Source organism: Salvelinus sp. IW2-2015, linkage group LG35, assembly GCF_002910315.2.
Source record: "Salvelinus sp. IW2-2015 linkage group LG35, ASM291031v2, whole genome shotgun sequence".
Classification (NCBI taxonomy): domain Eukaryota; kingdom Metazoa; phylum Chordata; class Actinopteri; order Salmoniformes; family Salmonidae; genus Salvelinus; species Salvelinus sp. IW2-2015.
Window position 1 is genome coordinate 11,651,781 of NC_036874.1, and position 20,122 is coordinate 11,671,902.

Consider the following 20,122-nt stretch of genomic DNA (forward strand, 5'->3'; position numbering starts at 1 on the left):
TTGCTCCACAGATCCTGCCCTCCTCTCGCTGCATCAGAACTGCAGATCAGATCAACTGTACCTATAAGAGTCATGGGAACCCCTCTCCCAAAGTGTAGGGGCGATTGTCTGGACAGCCTGTCAATCAGTTTACTAACACTGTCATCAGGGAGCCAATGGGCAGCACAGGCCTGAGAAGCTCCCTCACCACCCATCAATCACAGGAGGAAGACACGCCCACTCTGCCTCAGAACCAGCTCTGTAGGATCTCATTCACAAGGGGTTTGGACACCATAATTGACTACAATGATGATCTTGATAACCTTGATAACAACTTTTGTAAGTCTATCGATTAAAGCTTTTTCTGTTCACCCCTAGGTCAAGTTTCCTTGGCAATCTTCATCACTGCAATATTTGTTTCGGCATTAATGACAGCACTGATATGTGCTTTACTGTTTCTCCTAAATGTTCCGGAAATACTGCACATATTTGTGTCTTTATACTTTTCGTGCTCTACATTAACTTAGTTCCTGATTCTGAAGTGTACACTTATTTATAGCTATTTGATTTGACCAGTTTGTTGTATGATGATTTCACAGGGTTTGGGATCCTTGTTTTACAGTACTCAGAGGTCAATACAATTATTACGACTGTGATGTGGTGATGAACCTAGTTCCGACCAGTAGTGAGAGTACACAGGTAAGAATCATCAGATTTATCCTAGAAATATTTTGATAGTGAAAGAAATCTTTTAAATGTCTATAAATGTATGTTATTGCAGGATCCTACTGTGCCAGAAGAAGACATATACGCCAACAGCATGATACCGTGTCAGGCCAGTAGACAGGGACGCAAACAAGACCTAGAGGCACCCAATCCGGTTCCCAAACCCCTGCCTTCCACCAAAGCCATCTCTGAGACAGACTGAACCAGCCTGCCCAGTCCCATCGCTGACACTGCTACAGTTCCAGGAGAAGGCACAGCAAAGAAGGATGGGGATGATGTGTTGTATTCCAGTGTGATTTGGGAGAAGAAGAAGTGGATGAAGAAGAAGAACGAGCGGTCCGTGGACGGTGGAAGGGAGGCGTCTAGCGGTTCCTACCTGGAGGAAGAAAAGTGTGTGCTAGGAAATGTAGGCAGACGCAGAATGAGTAAGGCACTGGAGATGGATAACCTGCAGTTTCTCTAGTTTTTCATGAATTTACTGTAGGCCTATTGTACTTTCACAAAGATATATTGCTCTTAATGAACGTATAACGCTGTTTTCTTCACCATAAAACAAATAAACACATTAAATGTCCACCTTRTTGTTCTTTATTGTAGCCTATGTAATTGTTSACAGCATTATGATGTTAATGTTTTCAAGGTATTTAAAACTCTTAAAGTCACTATAATATCACTGAATGCACCAATAGTATTTAACAAAAAAAACAAAAAAATACAAAGGTGCCTTTGAAAGCTAACATTAGAACAAACTGTTGGCCAATTGGAAAGTAGGCTCTGGCAGACTCAGTGAGTTTCCTGCTTGAAAAGAACAAAGGGGAGGATGATGTAGTGGTTTTCGCTTTGTGACAGAGAACAGAGGGCCAACTCAGACTGACACGCTCACCATCTCCTCTGAAGGTAAGGCATGATGTTCATCTCTGGTTTTATGGGGATTTGGACAACATTTCAATGACAGTGATAGGTTGAACAAACCATTTTGGGAAATGTAAATATGATGGTATGTCTGTACACTCTTAGAAAAAAGGGTTCCAAACGGGTTCTTAGGCTGTCCCTATAGGGGAACCCTTTTTGGTTCCAGGTAGAACTATTTTAGGTTATATTGAGGGTATATGTGTCCAAAGAAACCAAAATATTTCCTGAGCTATTTTATATCTCCTAGATATAGGACAGAGACATCAAAATCCTATTCCTTATAATASATTTTTTTTGTGTCTTTTTTGCCGTTTATTAATGTTAGAAACAGTGTTTTCATTGGTTGACATAGGTCATCATAAATGGTTCTGCTGTCTGATTATGGTTTATAATGTCATTTTGCAGCCTCTAGGTAGACTGGGATTTATTTCCAGAAACCTCTTCCCATAGGACCTACCACATAATATACGATCGACTGTTCATCTTGATACTGTTTTCAATTTGTTATCACATTTTTATTCACCGGGGGTGATGTCTAAGAAACTGTCCATCCACATCCTCTTTTATCAAACCAAAATTAAATTGGCAGAAGTAGTGACAAGAAACAAGGAAGGGTCTCTGGCCATGGCAGTTTCACATCCTGTAGCATATCAGGAGATAATGTCTTTATCTGGTCAAATATAGTCCTTGGTTACTTAAAGTACATACATTTTAACAGACACTCTTAACCAGAGCGACTTGAATAAATGTTCRACCTTGTCCCCCATGGGAATYGAACCCAAAACCCTGGCATTGCAAGTGCCGTGCTCTACCAACTGAGCCCCACAGGACCTAGTATTCGATATCTATTAGGATCCTCATAAGGCAGCAGCTTCTCTTCCTGTGGTACAAACAGGAAATAAATAACTACATCTCAACAAAACCACAGCCTACATCATACATCACAATACATCATACATCACAATACATCATACAAGACATGACATTATTACTCTATTATTACAAATGTACTATATAAAATGTACAATACTACAATAATACAATATTACAATATTAAAATGTGTGTGTGTTAGAGTGTTTGTGTGCATGCGCGTTTGCGTGTGTCAAATAAAATACATATGCTTCGTAAACTACAGGTGTAGACTAACATTGACATACTTACTTACAGGCCCTTCCCAACAATTTATAATAAAATAATAATAATAATAATAATAGAAGAAGAAAAAAATAGTAACACAAGGAATAAATGATAGCTTGGCTATATACACGGGGTACCAGTACAGAGTCGATGTGCAGGGGCAGGAAGTAATGGAGATATATATGCACATATAGGTAGGGGTAAAGTGACTAGGCAACAGTAGCAGCACCGTATGTGATGAGTGTTTAAGGTGCCACCAAAATCCTGTGGTGTGTGGCGAATGTGTGCCTGTGTGTACATGTTGTGTGTGAGTGATTGTGTGTGTGTGTACGTGTTGGAGTGTCAGTGTAAGTATGTGTGAGTCTGTGGGTGGGTGGAGTCCGGTGTGTGTGCATAGTGTTTCTTTACTGTCCGCGTTGTGAGTCGTTTACAAAATATCAGATTTAGCTTTTGAGCGGCTAGACGTTCTTTACCATCCGGCCATCAGATTTGCCACCAATGGTCCTTATAGGACACATCTATACTCCTCTGTAAACTGGTCATCTCTGTATACCCGTCGCAAGACAGGTATACCTCACTCCCTCACTCCCTCCTATCTGAGATATCTACTGCAGCCCTCATCCTCCACTTACGACACCCGTTCTACCAGTCACATTCTGTTAAAGGTCCCCAAAGCACACACATCCCTGGGTCGCTCCTCTTTTCAGTTCGCTGCAGCTAGCGACTGGAACGAGCTGCAACAAACACTCAAACTGGACAGTTTTATCTCAATATCTTCATTCAAAGACTCAATCATGGACACTTTTACTGACAGTTGTGGCTGCTTTGTGTGATGTATTGTTGTCTCCACCTTCCTGACCTTTGTGCTTTTGACTTTGCCCAATAWTGTTTGTACCATGTTTTGTGCTGCTACCATGTTGTGTTGCTACCATGTTGTTGTTATGTTGTGTTGCTACCATGATGTGTTGTCATGTGTTGCTGCCTTGCTATGTTGTTGTCTTAGGTCTCTCGTTATGTAGTGTTGTGTTATCTCTCTTGTTGTGTCTTGTCCTATATTTAAATTTTCTTTATTTTTAATCCCAGCCCCCATCCCAGCAGGAGGCCTTTTGCCGTTTGGTAGGCCATCATTGTAAATAAGAATTTGTTCTAAAACTGACTTGCCTAGTTAAATMAAAAAATTAAAAGCTGCTCAGTGGAGGTACTGCAGGGGGTCCACAAATACTGTATATATACACTACCGTTCAAAAGTTCGGGGCCACTTAGAAATGTCCTTGTTTTTGAAAGAAAAGCAAATTTTTTGTCCATTAAAATAACATCAAATTGATCAGAAATACAGTKTAGACATTGTTAATGTTGTAAATGACTATTGTAGCTGGAAACGGCAGATTTTTAATGGAATATCCACATAGGTGTACAGAGGCCCATTATCAGCAACCATCACTCCTGTGTTCCAATGGCACGTTGTGTTAGCTAATCCAAGTTTATCATTTTAAAAGGCTAACTGATCATTAGAAAACCATTTTGCAATTATGTTAGCACAGCTGAAAACTGTTGTTCTAATTAAAGAAGCAACAACTGGCCTTCTTTAGACTAGTTGAGTATCTTGAGCATCAGCATTTGTGGGTTTGATTACAGGCTCAAAATGGCCACAAACAAAGAACTTTCTTCTGAAATTCGTCAGTCTATTCTTGTTCTGAAAAATGAAGGCTATTCCATGCGAGGAATTGCCAAGAAACTGAGGATCTCGTACAACACGGTGTACTACTCCCTTCACAGAACAGAGAAAAATTTCTCTAACCAGAATAGAAAGAGGAGTGGGAGGCCCCGGTGCACAACTGAGCAAGAGGACAAGTACATTAGAGTGTCTAGTTTGAGAAACAGACGCCTCACAAGTCCTCAACTGGCAGCTTCATTAAATAGTACCCGCAATAGACCAGTCTCAACGTCAACAGTGAAGAGGCGACTCCGGCATGCTGGCCTTCTACTTGGACAGCTTGCTATCATAGACGGAAAAACAAATTCCCAAGTTTATCAAGACATTTTGCAGGAGAATGTAAGGCTATCTGTCTGCCAATTGAAGCTCAACAGAAGTTGGGTGATGCAACAGGACAACGACCCAAAACACAGAAGTAAATCAACAACAGAATGGCTTCAACAGAAGAAAATATGCCTTCTGGAGTGGCCCAGTCAGAGTCCTGACCTCAACCCAATTGAGATGCTGTGGCATGACCTCAAGAGAGCGGTTCACACCAGACATCCCAAGAATTTTGCTGAACTGAAATAGTTTTGTAAAGAGGAATGGTCCAAAATTCCACCTGACCGTTGTGCAGGTCTGATCCGCAACTACAGAAAATGTTCGGTTGAGGTTATTGCTGACAAAGGAGGGTCAACCAGTTATTAAATCCAAGTGTTCACATACCATTTCCACCCTGCACTGTGAATGTTTACACAGTGTGTCCAATAAAGACATGAAAACCTATAATTGTTTGTGTGTTATTAGTTTAAAGACTGTGTTTGTCTATTGTTGTGACTTAGATGAAGATCAGATACAATTTTATGACCAATTTATGCAGAAATCCAGGTATTTCCATAGGGTTCACATACTTTTTCTTGCCACTGTAAATGGTAGATTATCAGACACTCAACAAGAAGGTCGATCCCCCGCGATGGGAAGACACATGAGGCAGAGCAGGGTTTGGCCAGCCAGGATGTCCTTGTCCCATCGCGCTCTAGTGACTACTGTGGCTCATGCATGCTGACTTTGGTTGCCAGCTGTAAGGTGTTTCCTCCGTACAGCTTGCCTTAGGAAAGTATTCAGACCCCTTGACTTTTTCCACATTATTTTTACATTACAGCCTTATTCTAAAATTGATTAAATAAATACAAGTCCTCAGCAATCTATGCACAATATCCCATAATGGCAATGCAAAAACAGGATTTTACAAATTACTGCCAATATTACAAATAAAAAACAGAAATACCTTATTTMCGTAAGTATTTAGACACTTTTCTATGAGACTTGAAATTKAGCTCAGGTGCATCCTGTTTACATTGATCATCCATGAGATGTTTCTACAACTTGATTGGAGTCCACCTGTGGTAAATTCATTTGATTGGACATGATTTGGAAAGGCACACACCTGTCTATATAAGGACCCACCGTTGACAGTGCATGTCAGAGGAAAAACAAAGCCATGAGGTCGAAGGAATTGTCCGTAGAACTCCAAGACAGGATTGTGTCGAGGCACAGATCTTGGGAAGCATACCAAAATATTTATGCAGCATTGAAGGGCCCAAAGAACACATTGGCCTCCATCATTCTTAAATGGAAGAAGTTTGGAACCACCAAGACTCTTAATAGAGCTGGCCGCTTGGTCAAACTGAGCAATCGGGGGAGAAGGGCCTTGGTCAGGGAGGTGATCAAGAACCCAATGATCACTCTAACAGAGCTCTGGAGTTCCTCTGTGGAGATGGGAGAACCTTCCAAATGGACAACCATCTCTGCAGTACTCCACCAATCAGGCCTTTATGGTAGAGTGGCCAGACGGAAGCCACTCCTCAGTAAAAGGCACATGGAGTCTTCCAAAACAGCCCGCTTGGAGTTTGCCAAAAGGCACCCAAAGACTTTCAGAGCACGAGAAACAAGGTTCTCTGGTCTRATGAAACCAAGATTCAACTTTTTGTTCTGAATGCCACGCGTCACGTCTGGAGGAAACCTGGCATCATCCCTATGGTGAAGCATGGTGGTGGCGGGGAGACTAGTCAGGATCGAGGCAAAGATAAACGGAGCAAAGTACAGAGATCCTTGATGAAAACCTGCTCCAGAGCGCTCAGGACCTCAGACGGGGGCGAAGGTTCACCTTCCAATAGGACAATGACCCTAAGCACACAGCCAAGACAACACAGGAGTGGCTTCGGGACAAGTCTCTGAATAACCTTGAGTGTACCAGCCAGAGCCCGAACTTGAACCAGATCGAACTTCTCTGGCGAGACCTGAAAATAGCTGTGCGACGACGCTCCCCATCCAACCTGGCAGGGCTCTTCTGCAGAGAAGAATGGGAGAAACTCCCCAAATACAGGTGTGCCAAGCTTGTAGCATCATACCCAAGAAGACTCRAGGCTGTAATCGCTGCCAAAGGTGCTTCAACAAAGTACTGAGTAAAGGGTCTGAATACTTATTTAAATGTATTTCTGTTTTCTATTTTTAATACATTTTCAAAAAAATTCAAAACCAGTTTTTGCTTTGTCATTATGGGGTATTGTGTGTAGATTGATGAGGAAAATTGATGAGGAAAATGAATGTATATGTGTATGTACAGTATCAGTCAAAAGTTTGGACAAACCTACAAGAGTGTGCAAAGCTGTCATCAAGGCAAAGGGTGGCTACTTTGAAGAATCTAAATTCTAAAATATAATTTGATTTATAWAAAAAAAAATTGGTTACTACATGATTCCACATGTTATTTGTCATAGTTTTGATGTATTCACTATTATTCTGCAATGTAGAACATATTTAAAATAACGTAAAACTCTGGAATGAGTAGGTGTGTCCAAACTTTTGACTGGACTGCATATACATGCATATTTAAAAATACATATATGGGGTATTGGAAATGATGCAGACAAATACATTGATGGAAGCTACAATCTATCTGCAATATTAAAGCTGATCTACGACCTAAAAAAATATTTAAAAAAAATAAATACAAAAATAAAAAAGGTTCCACCCAAAAACGATCTATTGGTATTTGTTTCGTTAGTCCATTGTTGACATAGTCCAAAATGTTTTGCTTGTCAGCAAACAAGTCTTCAAGATGTGTAACTTTCAAAATATTGCTGACAAGCAAAACATTTTGGGAGAGTGTCAACAATGGACTAATTTAACAAATACCAAAATATTGTTTTTGGGTGGAGTTTTCCTTTAATGAATTGATTGGGTGATTAATTTTTTGTTTTATAGCTATAAACGTCAGCATCCTAAGCATCACATGGTATCGGGACCCTAATAGACTAAAGACACCACAGACTCTAATGGACATCCTCAGCTTCATCACAGGTATGTTATACACATCTTATTATATGACGTTTGCTTGCGTGGTAAAACTTTATGTTTGCATCAAAATTATCTGAATTTAACTTTCTACCTATAAGCCGTTAAATGTCACTGTATGTTAAATACTGTATGTAGATAAATACAGTATGTACAGTAAATGCAAATTATTTTTGCTTTGGACAAGCTTGTGCTACAGAAACTGATGAAGCTTTTATAATGGAACCCAATTATTGACTCTGATTATTGTCAGCAATGGTCTTTGCTGAAAGTGCTACATGTATAAAGAAAGACAACGACAGAACCACATGCGGTATTTTTAACCTGTGGTCACAGAATGTGTGAGATGTGCTTACTGGCTACGTCTAGCTAATTTGGTTAAGGTGCAGTGTCAATGCAGCTGTTATATTTGTCCTGCAATGCAACAGTTTCTGTTTCACTGGGGAAACACTTCTGCGGATCAACCTATTCAATTCCTCAAATTGGGGACGTTAATTCAAACTCCACCTAATACAGCTGGCAAAGTAATAAAAGAGAACCGATGCAATGTGAACTGACTTGTTAGGCCTTCTTCCTCAGGGTGCACACTTGTCTCGCTTGGTCACTGTTGGATGGTGAAGGTGCCCAAWACTGTGAAGGCAGTAGATGGCAGCTGTGTAGAAGTGTCCTGTCACACCGCCCCCCACCACAGGGTCATCTGGTACAAGTATCATACCTTTCAGTATCCCAAGCTTTATGATGGCAAGGAACCGRCCAGTGTGGAGGCCAGTTTTAGAGRGCGTACATCAGTGCCAGGCAATGCATCAGAGGGTGACTGTACACTGAGGGTTGAGAGTGTGACATGGACAGACAATAACCTCCAGCTCTACGTGTGGATCRACCCTGATGAGTCAGCTACACATAAGTTCCATCATCAGATCGTAACGATTACAATTGAAAGTAAGCACACTCATGGAGAGGTGTATTAGATTGAATATTTGTTGTAGTTGAACAACTGAATAACAACAGATTGTGATTAGATGAACAGTACTTCATTACTTTGACATCTCTTAGGAGTGATAGTGGTCGGTAGTTGGAGCACTATGTTAAAMCTGAATGAGAATTGCAGACAGGGTGTTAAACCATTAGTCATRGGGACTGGTAATGCCTTGTTTGCCTTCGGTTCCAGCTAATAATCATTTATTTSAACTTGCAGATAGAAAAGCTCCTGCGTTATCCATGCAGAATGCAATGGTGGATGGAGACTTATTCCAGGCCAACTGTAGTGTCTGGCATTCCTGCCCATCCTCTCCTCCATCCCTTCGCTGGAGTCGTTTGCCTGTAAATTATACAGCGGTGACTTCAATGGAGGAAAAGGGAGGGCTGTGGGTGTCYACTGAGACAATACAAGGAAGAGGAACGTRSCAACTGCACAAAAAWGAGATGAAATGCACAGCTCAATTCGCTACAGTCCAAACTGAGAGTGAACCAGTCATTCTTAACATCTYATGTRCGTTTTTGGTCTTTCTTGTTTGTTCTCAGTTGTGTAATTATTCCGTTCACATCATATACCATTTTATAAGAACAAACAACTACATAGTACCAATAYATGKYTGTCTACTTYATTAACAGATGCCCCTGTAGGTGTGAAGRTGATGGCGGATGARCAGCCAGTCAGTGAAGGTCATRGTGTCAACCTGGAGTGTGTTGCTGAYAGCAACCCCCAGCCAGGCCGGTATGTGTGGATCAGACGACAGGGAGGCCAAAGCATCCAAACGAATTCAACTCAGGGAAAAATGTCCTACACCAACATTAGCAGAGACTCTTCATTCTCCTGCATTGTCCAAAACAATATTGGATCAAATCAGTCAGCCTGGCTGTTTCTGSATGTCAACTGTAAGTATCTCATTGTATGTGTGGTTKCACAGTTTCCAATGGAACTAGCATTATATTTGTACACTGAAATGCTAATTCAAGCAACAGGTTATGGGTGTAAAATACAAGAACAGACTCCTTCCCACCCTAACGTAGTTCTATTGTCATTGTTTCTCACTTACAATAAGAAGGAAAACATTTTTTTTTTATCACCACTTTGTGTCATTCTGTCACTCCAGTCCCCCCGGCAATCCTCTCTGACTCCACTTGCTCCTTGAAGGGTGGGATTCTGMSCTGTGTGTGTAGAGCAGAAGCMCGACCTAATGCCACTCTGCGCTGGACGATCAGCGGAAGCAGCACTCTCCCATCCTCCTTCACTTCCATCACCGTACACAGAGATAATACGGTGTCAGCAGAACTCACTGGGCCTGTGGAAAGTCGACCAAATGTCTCCTGCGTAGYCAGTAACTCACTGGCCACTGACATCCAGCAGCTGCCCCTTGACACAAAATTCACAGCTGGACAGTGTAAGCAAGCTTTCAGTACAGCATTTCTGTTCTTAATCTTCTGATGTCATTAGAATCTGCACACGGTGACAGTCTTTCTTCCTCCTCTGCCTCCCCATGTGTCCCCCCTCCCCACTCTCTCTCTCTCTCTTGCTCTCACTCTCTCCGTCTGTCTTTCTTTGAACACAGTTCTGCCATGGATGCTGACTGCTCTGGCAGTTGGAAGTGTCTTTCTGTGGGGAGCTGTAATGTKTGTACGCAGAAGACGTTGCAGAGAGAGGTTTGTATGGTTCTTGATTATGAGAAGATGTCACATATTCAACCATTTTAGGTGTGTCATTTTGAATGATGTCTCCCTTCTACATTATCTGTAGACCACCTCTAATCTCCACACTTTGGATATCCCTCTAAGGTACTGTCATTTTTGAATCTGTATTTTACATACAACAAATAATAATGTTCAAGCTCATTGACATCGAGATGTTTTTGTCCATAAGGCAAGCTGACATGTCAGAGTCCCTAAGGTACAGCAATCCCCAAAAGTAAGAAAAAGTTTAATTCTCTTACCCTTTGACCAATCATCAAATTCATATGATATAGCATGGAAATTAATAAGCTTCTGTAGAGGGTGGTTGGAGAATAAAACGTTCTAAAAGTAAAAAGGGTACTGAACTATAATCAGGTTCCACATTCTCTTCTCCTTCACAGACCACAGCAAAAGGCTAAGAGGACCAAGCCTAAGGCCATGCCCATGGCCTTACCCAAGGAGAAAGCAAGGCCAGAGAGCCCATCGTCAGTCTACGAAAATGACTTTGTGCCGAAGAAGCCCAGTCAAAACCCAGCAAAGAACAACGAGAAGACCAAATTACAAGATAACACAAAGGTAAACTTTATGTAACCTCACTGCACGCACAATTTGGCTGGTGCAGCGTTTGATAAAAATGTAAATACCACATACTTTTTACGCACACTTTTAGATTTCAGACACTGTTATGACAGGAGAGTGATTACCACTAAACCTCAATGACATACATTCACACCCCTGTAGCCCTCAGACCAAGTATATTTGTGAAGCCATTTTGGTGGCCTAAATGTGGTGCTCTACTGTTGGTTTCTCAAGCATGTAAAAAGATAGGTTAAMACGTTCTTATTTTTTCCCCACAGGCTATGTGTTCAGACATGGATGATATCTACCAAAACTATTGAACTACCAGTGAACACAAYGTTTGCTTCAGAGTACATAATAATAATGTTATCCAATTGTTAKAAGCTGACGATTGAGTCGTGTAGCCTACTGTTAAAAGTCTAAAGTTGTTGTGTTTGTGCACCTGTCTGGGCTGAGTGGATTGTGTTTTTTGTGTTTAAGTGATGAWTGTAACCTAYGTTTTGTATTATAACTTTTGTATCAAYTTAATTTGTGTGTCAAATTGCTTTWAAWAATGTGTTATGTGAACATAATTATACCTGAAATAAAATACATACATGTTAACTTTTTTTACAGAGCTGTCTATATACTGAGTATACCAAACATTAGGAAAAGTTTCCTAATATTGAGATGCACCCCTTTTCCCTCAGAACAGCTTCAATTCGTCTGGGCATGGACTCTACAAGATATTCCACAGGGATGCTGGCCCATGTTGACTCCAGTGCTTCCTATTGTTGTGTTAAGTTGGCTGGATGTCCTTTGGGTGGTGGACCATTCTTGATACTCACAGGAAGCTGTTGAGCATGAAAAACCCAGCAGCGTTGCAGTTCTTGACACAAACCTGTTGGCCTGGCTAGGGCTGTGGTGGTCACGAAATTTTGTCAGCCGGGTGATTGTTAAACAAATAACTGCCGGTCTCACGATAATGAACCATTAATTAATATAAACACATTTAGCATCTCCTGGCTTCCACACACAGCCTACAAGCCACTGATGCAGACCTTTGGAACATCTACATTTTAAATATGTAAATAAATAAATCCATAATATAATCCATTATTTATTTTAGACAAGTCTAAAGAAACATGATATGAAGAAAATGTAGTCTATTTCAGATGAACAGAATAGCATACTCTGAGTTGTCCTTATGTTAGGTCCTGATCTGGCTATGGCATATGGCTATGGGCTACACTAGTTCATTTAGCAGACAAGATTTGCTTAGAATTCTATGGCATTATTCTGTGTTGAGCGGTTAACAAAGAAACAGGTACTCCTATATAATTAATTTGGAGTTATTTATGTACATTTTGTTGTGATACAAACATTGGGCTATATGTTTTGATGTTTAATACATTCTAAGGCTGCAAGATGCGACTCTAATGATGATTTGAAAAAAGTTGCATGAAAGGCATGAGCTCTCTTTGTTTTTTGTGCAGGTGGCACACACTTCATCAGTCTCTCATTCACAGTTTGACAAGCACTTGATAATGCCTCGATTTTCCTGCCGGCATCCTCTTTGTGTGGCCGTAATGCCCCCTAAAAAAATCCATGACTTTTGCGGCCAGTAGCCGTTGTGCCCTTGGGCTGAATATATATCATTTTAATTGCCTTCTACCTGCATGCTGCGTGCTCCGTAGCACCTCTCACTCACATGCTCTCATCACAAAATCAGGTCATAGGCTACAAGTGAAGACAGACACATCGGGGACGCAACTGCGCCTGTCCTTTTCCAATTTGAGGTGCATATTGAACATATTGGAATAACTGTCCAAATTGACTTTACGTCAGCCAACAAGATGAGTAGGCCTAACGAACAGTAAAGGCACTAGCCTATGTCAATCTACTATCCCCCATAGTATAAAAGTTGATCTATTCTATTCTGTGCTAAAAATAAATATTCCAAACATAGTTTAGGACAGTTGTGGGATGCGATAGATCCCAAATTAATATAACCACTAGCATCAACAAAAACTTTTTTACGCAATGAGGCTAACACAACAGATCAGAACATTTAGCTTAGGCTATTTCGTCACATTATAAGCGCAGCAATGCGGCCAGGACAGTAGGCTATAAGCGCTAATTAGCAGGAAAACACCATTATCAAAAGTGATGGCGAATGCGATTATGCATGTAATTGCATTTGTGACATCTGCTGATGTAAAAATGGCTTTATAATTACATTTGATTGATGTAACGCTTTTATTGTAAAGGTRCATTTTTATGGTGAAAATGATCTTCCCTAAACGTGAAACTCACKCGCTGCATATGTACAGTATGTCAGTTAGGCTCTACACCCATTGTAAAACGGATTAATGTGCTTAATTTTAAGATGTTATTTGGCAACTTTAGTTGTGATACAAACCTTATAAAAAAGCATGTAGGCCTATGGGCTAGGCTACATGAGGTGTGGGACTATGATTTGAAAAAGTCGCATAAAAAAGGTAGGCATTGTTTTTGCCTTACGCTGGGCATCATTCACAAGTGATAATATATAATTCACAAGTGACAGGCTAATATTGTCTCCCATCAGACTATTCTTGATTTAATAATGTCTTTACATATACTAAATAATAGGAGTGGAATTTAGATTTTTCTTTTGATTAGAATGGACCATTATCATACACCTGTCTGGAAACAGGGACAGGGTAAAAAAAATACATGACATCTATGCACTTAAATAGCGAATGGAGGACGCTTTCCCCGTGGCTCATTTTCATGCCAGCCAGGTAGGCTATACTCCTGTTGTGAASAGAAACAATGTGCTTAATATGTGATTAGAAGGACAATAGAGTGCTGAGTACCAGGCAGTTAGCAAGTTTGGTAGRCTACAAATGACCATCAGCAGCATCAGAGCTTGGAGAAGCCTATTTACTGTGACTAAACGGTCACGTGGAATTTGACTGCCTTCATGACTCGTGACCGCAGGTGTGAGGTAATATGGGCACCATAACAGCCCTAGGTCTGGCACCTATTACCATACCCCGTTCAAAGTCAGTTACATCGTTTGTCTTGCCCATTCACTCTCTCATGTCTCAATTGTCTTCCCCTTCATCTATACTGATTTAAGTGGATTTAAAAAGTGACATCAATAACGGATCATAGCTTTCACCTGGATTCACCTGGTCAGTCTATGTCMTGGAAAGAGCAGGTGATCATAATGTTTTGTATACTCAGTGTATATTGATTATTCAATCAKGGTCCACCCCAAAGCACCAAAACAAAGAAGCATTGATTGGGTAGAACAGTACATTCTTAGAAAAAAAGGTGCTATCTAGAACCTTAAATGGTTCTTCGGCTGTCCCCATAGAAGAACCCTTTCAAGAACCCTTTTGGTTCCAGGTAGAACCCTTTTGGATTCCATGTATATAGAACCCAAAAGGATTCTACCTGGAACCCAAAAGGGTTCTAACTGGAACCAAAAAGTGTTCTCCTATGGGGACAGCTGAAGAACCCTTTTGGAACCCTTTTTTCTAAGAGGGTAGCACCTTAATTAACCCCTTAGTCGAAGGCACACCTTATGGTGACAGTTATGCAAAACTTCAATGATTTAGTCCCAGTGATGGCTGTTACACTTGGTTTATTACACCGTTGCTTATCTCATTATATACAAACCACCCATTTATTGACTGCTTACTTGTTCTGCTAAAATGAGCTAGAGAGAAAATATTTTTTCAAGTAAAATTAGGAGCATGCAGTTAGAAAGAGGTGGACAGTCCTCCCCAACAGAGCTGAGGAGAGAAGTGACATTAATCCCAAATCGATGACAATCGCTCTGCAATAACTTTCCGTGAAGCCTGTGTAGCGGACAGCCTTGGACTTTCCACCATATCCTCTGTTTGATGAACCGTTGATAGCGTGAGTAATACTTCAATGTTCAATATTTTTTATTTAAGACTTGGTCCTGACAGCACACTGCCAATTTATGTAGTTAATTAAATAGCCTACTGATACAATTAATCTCAAACAACAATTTAAACAATCTACATTCTACCATGATGCTTTTATTTCCACATGGCGGAGTTGGGTTTGAAATATAAAAAATGGAATCAGAGATGATTTCATGGATGGTTTCATTTTTATTTCAACATTTCCTCAGCAAGCTGCATCCATTACATCATCATTTGAGATCATGGTTGATCTAAATTTAAAGTTGACAATTTTTCATCTTACATTGAGTGCTACATGATCAAATATAGATAATAGTTGCTGTCGTTCTCTGCTTGTCCTCAGTTGAGAGCCATTGTGGTGAGTGAGGTGATCCTGTCCGTCTACATCATTACCTTCCTGATGTGCCTGCCTGGCAACATCCTGGCACTCTACGCCTTCAATACCATCAAGATCCACAAAAAGCCCACTCCTACAGACATCCTCCTGCTCAACCTGATCGTGTCCGACCTTATCTTCCTGCTCTTCCTGCCCCYCAASATGCACGAGGCAGCCTCTGGCATGGTCTGGACTCTCCCCAGCCCTCTCTGCAACATTACCTCTTTTGTCTTCTTCTCCTTCATCTACACCAGCTCCCTCCTGCTGATGGTGGTCAATGTTGACCGCTACCTGTGTGTGGCCTTCCCTGTCCCGCGCAGGCTCCGCCGCAAGCTCTTGTACGTAGTGGTGAGCAACCTGGTGGTGTGCATCTTCAGCTCTGCTTCATCTACATCGTGGAGAACCAGACCTCATCTGATTTCTATGCCTGCTATGAGAACTTCACCCAGGAGCAGCTGAAGGTGGTGCTTCCCATGCGCTTCCCATGCGCTTGGAGCTGTGTGTGGTTCTATACATCGTGCCACTGCTGGCCTGTGTGTTCTGCTACCTAAACTTCATCCTCATCCTCAATAGGACCCCTAACCTTTGTGCAGAGAAAAGGAAGAGAGCCGTTGGAATGGCTGGGACCCTACTGGTTTTGTCTGCTTCCTGCCCTATAACGTCACCCATGTACAGGGGTTCATCATCCAAGACAATGTGGAGTGGCGGCTCTACGCTCTGCACCTGACCACGGTCAACACCGTCCTGGATCCTATGACATTCTACTTCTCCTCCTCCTTCTACTTCTCCTCCTCCTCCTGATGTAGACTAGACAGAGACCTGCCAGCAGCATATCTGCCAGCAGCATACCACCCTGCATCCCACTGCTCACTTCAAATCAAATCAAAGTTTATTTGTCATGTGCGCTGAATACAACAGGTGTAGACCTTACAGTGAAATGCTTACTTACAGGCTCTAACCAATAGTGCAAAAAAGGTATTAGGTGAGCAATAGGTACTGTAAGTAAAGAAATAAAACAACAGTAAAAAGACAGGCTATATGCAGTAGTGAGGCTATACAAGTAGCGAGGCTACATACAGACACATACAGACACTTTTTGTCCTAGACTTGGCACTCCGGTACCGCTTTCCATGCGGTAGTAGAGAGAACACTCTATGACTAGGGTGGCTGGGGTCTTTGACAATTTTTAGGGCCTTCCTCTGACACCGCCTGGTGTAGAAGTCCTGGATGGCAGGCAGCTTAGCCCCAGTGATGTACTGGGCCGTACGCACTACCCTCTGTAGTGCCTTGTGGTCAGAGGCCAAGCAATTGCCGTACCAGGCAGTAATGCAACCATTCAGGATGCTCTCGATGTTGCAGCTGTAGAACCTTTTGAGGATCTGAGGACCCATGCCAATCTTTTCAGTTTCCTGAGGGGGAATAGGCATTGTCGTGCCCTCTTCACGGCTGTCTTGGTGTGTTTGGACCATTCTAGTTTGTTATTGATGTGGACACCAAGGAACTTGAAGCTCTCAACCTGCTCCACTACAGCCCGTCGATGACAATGAGGGCATGCTCGGTCCTCCTTTTCCTGTAGTCCACAATCATCTCCTTAGTCTTGGTTACGTTGAGGGATAGGTTGTTATTCTGTCACCACCCGGCAAGGTCTCTGACCTCCTCCCTATAGGCTGTATTGTCGTTGTCGGTGATCAGGCACATCAACACACTGTTGTGTCGTCTCAACTTACTATGTATTGGTGTTGGAGTCGGGCCCTGGCCATGCAGTCATGGGTGAACAGGCCGAGTACAAGTAGGACTGAGCACGCACCCCTGGGGAGCTCCAGTGTTGAGGATCAGCCATGGCAGATGTGTTGCTACCTACCCTCACCACCTGGGGGCGGCACGTCAGGAATCCAGGATCCAGTTGCAGAGGGAGATGTTAAGTCCCAGGATCCTTAGCTTAGTGATGAGCTTTGAGGGTACTATAGTGTTGAACGCTGAGCTTACAGTCAATGAATAGCATTCTCATATAAAGTGTTCCTTTTGTCCAGGTGGGGAAAGGCGCAGTGTGGAGTGCAATAGAGATTGCAGTGTCTGCGGATCTGTGTGGGGCGGTATGGCAAATTGGAGTGGGTCTAGGTTTCTAGGATAATGGTGTTGATGTGAGCCATTACCAACCTTTCAAAGCACTTCATGGCTACGGACGTGAGTGCTATGGGTCTGTAGTCATTTAGGCAGGTTGCCTTTGTGCTCTTGGGCACAGGGACTATGTGGACTAAGTGGTCTGCTTGAAACATGTTGGTATTACAGACTCAATCAGGGACATGTTGAAAATTTCAGTGAAGACACCTGCCAGTTGGTCAGCATATGCCCGGAGCACACGTCCTGGTAATCTGTCTGGCCCCGCAGCCTTGTGTATGTTGACCTGTTTAAAGGTCTTACTCACGTCGGCTACGGAGAGCGTGATCACACAGTCGTCCGAACAGCTGATGCTTCCATGCATGCTTCAGTGTTGCTTGCCTCGAAGGCGAGCATAGAAGTGATTTAGCTTGTCTGGTAGGCTCCGTCACTGGGCAGCTCGCGGCTGTGCTTCCCTTTGTAGTCTGTAATAGTTCGCAAGCCCTGCCACATAAGACATGCGTCAGAGCCGGTGTAGTAGGATTCATCTTAGCTCTGTATTGACGCTTGCCGTTTTGATGGTTCGTCGCAGGGCAGAGCAGGATTTCTTGTAAGCTTCCGGGTTAGGGTCCCGCACCTTGAAAGCGGCAGCTCTAGTCTTTAGCTCAGTGCGAATGTTGCCTATAATCCATGGCTTCTGGTTTGGGTATGTACGTACAGTCACTGTGGGGACAACGCTCCTCAAGCACTATTTGATGAAGCCACTGACTGATGTGTGTACTCCTCAATGCCATTGGAAGAATCCCGGAACATGTTCCAGTCTGTGATAGCAAAACAGTCCTGTAGTTTGCATCTGCTTCATCTGACCACTTTTTTATAGACCGAGTCCACTGGTGCTTCCTGCGTTGAATCTTTGCTTGTAGGCAGGAATCAGGAGGATAGAGTTGTGGTCGGATTTACCAAATGGAGGGCGAGGGAGAGCTTTGTACGCGTCTCTGTGTGTGGAGTACAGGTGATCTAGATTTCTTCCCTCTGGTTGCACATTTAACATGTTGATAGAAATTTGGTAGAACTGATTTAAGTTCTTCCTGCATTAAAGTCTCCGGCCACTAGGAGCACCACCTCTGGGTGAGTGGTTTCCTGTTTGCTATTTTCCTTATACAGCTGACTGAGTGTGGTCTTAGTGCCAGCATCTGTCTGTAGTGGTAAATAAACAGCCATGAAAAGTATAGCTGAAAACTATACTTAACTAAACTCAATTGACTCTGAAGCTATGGAGGGTGGTCATAGTTGGTCCTGGATGGGAGACCAGATGCTGCTGGAAGTGGTTGGAGGCTAGTAGAAAGCACTCTTTCCTCTGGTCTAAAAAAACATAAAAATGCCCAGGGCATTGATTGGGGACATTGCGCCTGTGTAGCAAGCTGTCTCTCGGATGGGACGTTAAACGGGTGTCATGGCTCTCTGTGTCACTAAAGATCCCAGTGGCACTTATCCTAAGAGTAGGGGTGCTAACCCGGTGTCCTGGCTAAATTCCCAAATCTGCCCACATACCATCTTGACACCAAATTATCCCAGGTTCCAATTGGCTCATTCATCCCCCTCCTATCCACTGTAACTTTCCCAGGTTGTTGCTGTAAATGAGAATGTGTTCTCAGTCAACATACCTGGTAAAAATACGGGTAAAATGAAAACCTGAAAGGTTCATTGTGAAGCTGCCAATCTTTACATAACTGCTTTCTCTTTGAAAGAGTATTGCTTTTCAGCCCATTTAATATTTGTAAACTTGTTATTATACAGTAGTTATTGATGAAGTGGCATCAAAATGCCAATAGATTATTCCAAACCTGAGCCACAACCACATGGACACATACAGTAACAATTAGTGTTTGTTGCTACAGTACTCATCAAGTGTTAGCAAAATGCTAATACACATATGATGTTATCTCAACCTTGGGCACATGGGAAAATAAATGTTAGGATTATAGTACCCTGTTATCATTGACATGACTGTTCTCTTGGGAAGGCAATGTCTGTTTGTACACTATTTACAAAAAAAAGATATTGAAATTAGACGTTGGTATTACACTCCCTCCTACACATATATAATATCAAATGTAAACACAGCAATGTTTTGCATTTTAGTTAACCGTTACCATACAGTCTCACCTCCTCACGTTTGCAGACCACTGTTCAATGCGTCTGCTGTACACTCAGACAGGTCTGCTTGACTACTATATATGCTGGCACGTAACAGATCTTAGATTCGTACCCTTGGCTGAGCTCTCCAATTCCTGATTAAAAATAAATACACATCTACAGCCAGGTAGGTTATGATCATTTGGAATTAAGAATGTGTTTTCCTTCTCCCTTTAAGGTTTTCACTGTTGAGCTGCAAGTGTACTGTGGGTAATAAGAAGTTGGCTGAGATATTGTAACAAAAATACATTGAAAACAACTAAATTTGTATCATTTGAAAATATGATTATTGGGCACCCTGAATGTGTTATTTTTGGTTTTGTTTATCTTATAGCTTCAAAGCCATGGTGTGGGTGAAAAGTGAGGTGATTCTGTCCATCTACATCATCACCTTCCTGATTGGCTTGCCTGCCAACATCCTGGCACTCTACGCCTTCAGCGTCAAGATCCACAACAAGCCCACTCCCACAGACATC

General features: G+C 42.1%; 1 protein-coding gene, 1 long non-coding RNA gene and 1 pseudogene across 2 annotated transcripts; all 3 read left to right on the forward strand.

Moving 5' to 3' along the window:
- The first annotated feature begins 240 nt into the window (after positions 1 to 240).
- LOC111958731 (uncharacterized) lies at positions 241 to 1,279 on the forward strand. Its single transcript, XR_002876567.2, has 3 exons — positions 241 to 318; positions 579 to 678; positions 761 to 1,279. It is a non-coding gene; the product is annotated as an uncharacterized lncRNA (long non-coding RNA).
- A 264-nt stretch (positions 1,280 to 1,543) lies between these two features.
- On the forward strand, positions 1,544 to 11,634 carry LOC111959044 (B-cell receptor CD22). The gene is made up of 10 exons (XM_023980458.2): positions 1,544 to 1,602; positions 7,716 to 7,811; positions 8,385 to 8,744; positions 9,001 to 9,294; positions 9,417 to 9,680; positions 9,899 to 10,186; positions 10,355 to 10,445; positions 10,663 to 10,707; positions 10,874 to 11,048; positions 11,330 to 11,634. The coding sequence occupies exons 2-10, from the start codon at positions 7,787 to 7,789 to the stop codon at positions 11,369 to 11,371; spliced, it is 1,584 nt and encodes a 527-aa protein (XP_023836226.1). The 5' UTR covers positions 1,544 to 1,602; positions 7,716 to 7,786; the 3' UTR covers positions 11,372 to 11,634.
- Positions 11,635 to 13,774: 2,140 nt separating this feature from the next.
- The window catches only part of LOC111958687 (free fatty acid receptor 2-like), an 11,666-nt pseudogene continuing 5,318 nt past the window's right edge, over positions 13,775 to 20,122 (forward strand).